The 6,296-nt window shown below is 33.7% G+C and overlaps 2 protein-coding genes across 2 annotated transcripts in view; both read right to left on the reverse strand.

Moving 5' to 3' along the window:
• Positions 1-104: 104 nt before the first annotated feature.
• LOC123011676 lies at positions 105-3,890 on the reverse strand. Its single transcript, XM_044409250.1, is given in 7 exon segments — positions 105-1,217; positions 1,267-1,324; positions 1,371-1,398; positions 1,444-1,717; positions 3,485-3,532; positions 3,778-3,853; positions 3,855-3,890. Coding segments are annotated over 7 exon segments (762 nt in total). The 3' UTR covers positions 105-975.
• Positions 3,891-3,951: 61 nt separating this feature from the next.
• LOC123011673 (UDP-glucosyltransferase 2-like) overlaps positions 3,952-6,296 on the reverse strand; it is a 3,684-nt gene continuing 1,339 nt past the window's right edge. The window contains exons 2-3 of the mRNA XM_044409247.1: positions 4,578-5,375; positions 3,952-4,453 (exon numbers count right to left, since the gene is read on the reverse strand). Coding sequence (XP_044265182.1) covers positions 3,969-4,453; positions 4,578-5,375 — 1,283 coding nt within the window. The 3' untranslated portion in view covers positions 3,952-3,968. The remainder of the gene's footprint in view (positions 4,454-4,577; positions 5,376-6,296) is intronic.

Here is a 6,296-nt window from a genome sequence, read left to right on the forward strand (position 1 = left end):
AAAGTTTTTTTAAATAGCAACCCACTATAAAACTATTTTTCTTATAAAGGTTATGATCTAAGAATTACAACTATCTACTTCATATTTAATTTTTTCATAAATTGCAATTTTGACTAAAAAAAATGGCATAACTCAAAAACAAGACAAAATTTCGTTCTCAAAATATATTAATTATTATTTTCTGAAGACAAATTAAAAACCGCTTGGTGCCATACTTTATATTCATTCTGTATAGTAACTATATTTCTGTTTGAATAAGAGTGCTGTGAAAATTCCATGTTACGTTTAATAAAATGTCAAAAAAATTATAAATTTGACAGATAAGTGACATGTGTCATAAAATTTTCAGAGCCCCCTTGACTACGACACTTGACAACTACTCACTTGATTACATTTTTACATGTAGAAATATTCTTTTGTTACCACATCAGTCTAATTTTCGAGTTCTAACCTAACAAAAATATTCTTACATTTATCTACAAAACATTTACAATAACAACAACTATAAGCAAATCTTACGGTTTAGAGCACCTTTAATCATGGAGTTGTTTTTTTGTATAAATTATACAATACATACATTCAATAGGAGAAGTATTAATAAATGGATATGACAGTTTATCATTACATTTAATGGAAACGAGATTTAGAATGTCTCTAAAGAGAATTTTATTGCTTATGTGAAGGAATGACAGTTGCATCTTTAGAAATAGCTTTGTTGGGATAATCCATTTAGTTTAATTTGCAAATTATAAATTTCTATGGACGGAAATGAAAATGTATATAGTATTTGTTCCAAATTGGTGTTGCTAAGTAACACGACTAATTAATAGTTGTGGTTTCTTGGTAACGAACAACACACACAGTTTGTTAATGTTCGTTACTTAGCAACATCCAATTCGTAGCTTGTCAGTTTTCTATAAAATATTGAGCGATTTGCCACCCTAGTTTAGAATTGTTACGTTTTTTTTTTAGTTTTTAAAAAATAAAGTCCCCAAATGCACTACAATCAACTTCGTCCATTCCACTAACACCGAAATCGCCCAATGCGTGACAATGAATGGCCGAATTGACAGCAGCTTCGAGAGCAGTTGCAGTTTCGGACACACAGGCGGTGTGTGCACCCCAGCCCCACCCATGGCCCCAATCGATAGCAACCCCCGAAATCATGGCGTAATCAGCTTCGTTTTTCAGCGAGTTGCATTTGTAGCAATTGTTTGCTGAAAAAGTCAAGTTAATTTTTGGGGTTTTTTGGGGGAAAAACTGTACTTTTTTGGAACGTGAAACGTTGTTTTTTGATTGGTGGTAAGTTTGGTGGTGGTGGTAACTAAAAATGGCGATTTAGTTGTGTTTTTTGTACTATTTGTACTCACCGTGTTGCTGATCGCAGTCATCCAGTCACTGAAAAACAATTGAAAATTTTGGAATTTTTGTTTACACGCTTACTTGACTTCGGCTGCGGATTGTGCCATGAGCCAATGCACATCATGGGACATTCTTGTACCAACAGCGAGGAGCTGTCCCACATGGTAATTGCGCGGAAATGGGGGCCTTTTGGGCACTTGACGCGTCCATTCGCCCACAGCTAACAAATCTGGACATTCACTGATACGCAAGTGGCCTTTGGCCCGACCCAATCCTTTGTCTTTAAACCACGCCAACGTCGAATCCTCATACAAAACGAACCATTCCTCACACCAACTATTACAAAATAACCCTCCTAAAAAATTGACATTTTTAGAACACACAAACTTTGATGGTTTGGGGAGGCGCCACTAAAAGCTTTCAGTTGCTAGGTGAAAATTAATATTATTTGACAGTTTAATAAAGTTGCTAGGGCAACGATTTAAAAAGTGTGTTTGTTAGTTTAGTTGCTTAGTAATAAGAATTTTTCCAATCTTGGTTGCTTAGCAACACTCTCTTTCAAATTCAAGTGTCTATACAGCAAGGGCGGATCCAGGGGGCCAGCCCCCCCCCCCAAACTTGCCACTAAAAGCTTCAATTTTTTATATTTAAATTTTAATATAAAAACCTTATGTCCTAAAGATTTTAAATAAAAACATTAGAACAACTTTTATATTAATAACCTCATTTTTTACTCTTGTCATATTTATGTCATTTTGACTTATTTACTTTCAAAAATAGTGATTTGTGGCGTAATAACGGGTAGGCAGCAGATCTTAATAAATTTCCTAAGACAGATAAATTGTTTAATTAACAAATTTAACAACAAATAAAAATAAATATAATTGTCAAATGTCAGTCATGATGACAGTAAAATGTAGTTTTTGAACCGAAAACGACAAAATGGGCTGGAATTAGTCGCCGAAGTAAAATAATAAGACCATTCTTTTTTGAAGATAAATCATAAATTTAGTTATCTTTTTGTTCATGGAATTTTACCATTCCACTTGTCATTTTTTTTGACGTTTCACAGACTTTTCGGATACAAGGACAAATTATCTTGATCTCTCGATACTTTTTTAGTTTTTACTAATTTAAAAAGACATCAATTGTAATTTTCTTTGGGCCACATCTTAGGTATCGAATTAAATTAAGTTTATATCTCTTTGAATAATGAACTTTACCAACTCGCTAGAACACCTTATACACAATTTTCAACTTGTTTTGAAATTCTACACTTTTTGGTTTTTGGGTAATGACGGCAGCGACATTTTTTTTTAATGGAAACTCCCATTTTTTTAGCGAATTCGATAGATAATTGTCGAAATGGCAACACCAAAATATTATTTATTACATACAGGGTGAATATAAAGTATGGAACCAAGCGGTTTTATTTTTAATCATTTGCCTCCGGAAAATAATAATTAATATAAATTAAAGTAATATAAAAAATGTGAACGTAATTTCAGAACGAAATTTTGTTTAGTTTTTGAGTTATGCGATTTTTTTTTGTCAAAATTGCAATTTATTTGAAAAAATTTGTTTGAAAAAATTAAAAATAAAGCAGATAGTTGTAATCCTTAAAGTATAGCTTTTATGAGAAAAATGATTTTATAGTGGGTTGCCATTTAAAAGAAATAATTTTTTTGTAGAACTCAAAAATAAAAGGAAATTTCGAAAAATTTTATTCTTGTTAAATCATCACATTTTTATAGTACTTTAGCACTCATCAATTAGTTTTTCAAAAAATAAATAGTTTAAGCAAAAAACGTTTGGTTCCATACTTTTTATTCACCTGGTAGTTTAAAAAAATATCCAAAAAGTGAAATAATATCAATAAAAAACAAAGATGGAATTTTAAATCAAGCTAAAAATTTTGTATTTTTTAAAAAGAAAATTGACCTGTTCGAGCATTTTTCCAAAACAAAATATTTTCAGTTTTAATAAATAAGATTATTATATAATTTTGCCGCTTACTGTATACCCTCATCATTTAAAAAAAAATTAGATAGCCCCCCCAAAATTAATTCCTGGATCCGCCCCTGCTATACAGCACACTTGAAAGTGATAAGATAATACTTACGTTTATATCGAAGGAGGTATCCGCCTTTTACTTGTTTGTTGGCAACATCTATAAAAGATAAAGTGAACTATTTGATTGATTTTCAAAGAAAAAATTAAAAGTGTGTCAATTGAAAAGGTAAATAACCTTTGATCCTGCATTTGCGCAATTGAAGTTGGCAACCTGGCGACCTAAATATGCATTTTTTTAACGGAAAATTATACAAAAAGTGTGACTTATTAAAAATGATAATTTTTAATTTCTCTCATTTTTTTTTTGTTAATTTTGACTTCGTTTTTTTTCCATTTACTTACTGTTTTCCAGTCGTGTGTTTTGTAAGGGAGGATGCCCCCGAGACATGCACAATGTAAACATATTGAGCACTGATGAAACACTGTTTGGTACAGCCAAGATCACACCCAGACATGCGTCGCGACGCCCGCCGTTTCAACCACCCCTCTCACAAATTTATCAATGAAAACACCAAACTCGTATCAATTTTTATTTACTCCTTTTTCTCTTTTTTCTTACGACAAATAAAACAACAAATTTTCGTAAATACAAACCCAACAATTGTGACAATTGTCACCAAAAATAGCGCCACATCTAGCATCAAATACTGGTACCATGGGAGATAATTGCCCAAATTGCGTAAATGTGGGGCTCCCTTGTGGCGAATCACGTGCTCCACCCAGAAAACGGCCGTGTCCATGGGCGACATGGGTCGATCATGGAGGAGTTGTGAGCGTTTTTTCGCATTTTCGTGGTATTTCCCATTGTTTAAAATCTCATCCAATGCTTTGCCTAAAGTGGTTTCGTCCAAATCGGCCAACTCTAATTGAATTGCATAACCGGAGGAAACGGCATTGGGGATATTTGCTTTCTGGTCACCAAAAATTGGTATCCCGAGAACTGGAACTCCATGGTGTAACGCCTCAATCGTGCTCAAAAGACCACCATGGGTGATGAACAATTTTAAATTTGGGTGCCCTAAAACAAAGGGACGACTATGTCTTTTTGTGTAATTGCCATGGCAATGAAGTGTTACTATAGTGATACATGTCAGTTGCTATGGTTACAAATCGTATTGAAGCCAGTGGCGGCGTGTTATTACCTAGAATGTCATTTTGGGGGAACCATTTTCGAATCATGACATTGTCGGGTTTGTTTTCCAACTTGTCATCCTCCCATTTCCACAATACTTTGTGTGGGATTTTCGCAAAAGCTTTAAGAATTTCTTGTTGTTTTTCTTTGGGGAGTAGAACACTTTTCATGTTTGACCCTAAACTGAAATAAACAACTCCATGTTTGGCCTCATCCATGTACTCTTGGAGGTCTTGGGGCAATTTTTGTGCTTTTTGGACGTGAAACCCGCCAACTGGGATTATATTAGGCACAAAAGGCCTCGCCGACTCGAAACTATAATGCCCATTTGACAGAACTAAAGCTACGTTATTTTTCAATTCATCGAGACTTGGCACATTTTTGAAATATTTCTCCAATAAGGCTTGATGGTACTGCGCATTACTATGACCCATCACGTTGTAAGCGATCGTGACGAGTCCATTGACCATTCGCTGGAAAAACGTCATGTTGGACGGGAATGGTAACATGGTGTTGGGGATGTAAGATGGCGGTGATGGGTTCCCCACGATGGAGTTGGCCAAATGGGTGGTACCATGCGAGGCTATGGGAATAATAGGCGCGTTGAACAGCGTCCCATATAACAGAATTGCACCGTTCATGAACCAATCAATTATAATAACGTCGAATTTCGTCCCAGATTTTAACAATTTGCCCATTTCGGTATGGTTGAGAGTGAGCTCAGTTTGGGCCCTTGTCAACTCAAGAACGTCGTTTACACCCACTAAAGCGTGCCCTTTGTTCATTTTCATAAACATACTTTCCCGGGCTGAAAAAGTGTGCTATGGTAACTAAACTAATAACCATAGTAACGTTGAATTGGTACGATAATGGGACAGTGTTGCCAGATCCGAGTTGAAAATTTCGCAAAAAAAAAACTCTTGAAAAAACCAAAAATAACATGTATTTCGGGTTAATTCTGTGATTTTTCAACAAAATTTTGCGAAATAATTGCGTTTCTAGTTGAAAAACGTGCTAAAATTTCTTGATTTTTTAGTTTGTTTTTGCGAAATTTAGTGAAAAACCTGAGATTTTGGTACAAAAACGCGCTTAAAGCATTTTCGGCCAAATTTTGTGTTTTCTCACCTTATTTTTGTCTTATTTTACTCAAAAATCAGTTAAATCGAGTGAAACAAACAAAATAACATCAATATGAATCTTTTTTTGGGATTTTTAGGTGTGTTTGGGAAAGATTTTGCAAAGTAAATTGAATTTTTGGTTCAATTTCGTTTTAATTTTGTTATTTTTTAGCCTGTTTCAAGGCAATATTTCGAACTTTTTGTGTTTTTATCTCTAAAAAACACGCTTAGACACTCGAAAAAGGCTAAAAATGCCGTTTTTGGGCTATTTTGTTGAACTTGTGGCTTGTTTTTAACAAAATTTTGCAAAATAATTGTGTTTCTAGCGAAAAAAGCATTCGAAAAAGACATAAATAAATTGTCATTTTTGACTCTGTTTAGTAATATTTCGTAAAAAACAAATAGAAATATTTTTAACCAATTTGGTATTTTTCGATTATTTTGTGTTTGAGAAAGACAAAAAAAAGTTTTCAGCTGAAAAATCTGCTTGAATTTTTGAAAAAGGAAAATATTATATCATTTTCGGCCTAGTTCCATACTTTTTTGGCTTGTTTTGCAAAATAATTGCGTTTTTAGCTGAAAAACGTGCTAAAACTCTCAAGAAATGCAAA

Source organism: Tribolium madens, unplaced genomic scaffold, assembly GCF_015345945.1.
Source record: "Tribolium madens isolate multiple individuals breed KSU strain unplaced genomic scaffold, Tmad_KSU_1.1 Scaffold_91;HRSCAF=231;Tcas5.2_LG7, whole genome shotgun sequence".
NCBI lineage: Eukaryota > Metazoa > Arthropoda > Insecta > Coleoptera > Tenebrionidae > Tribolium > Tribolium madens.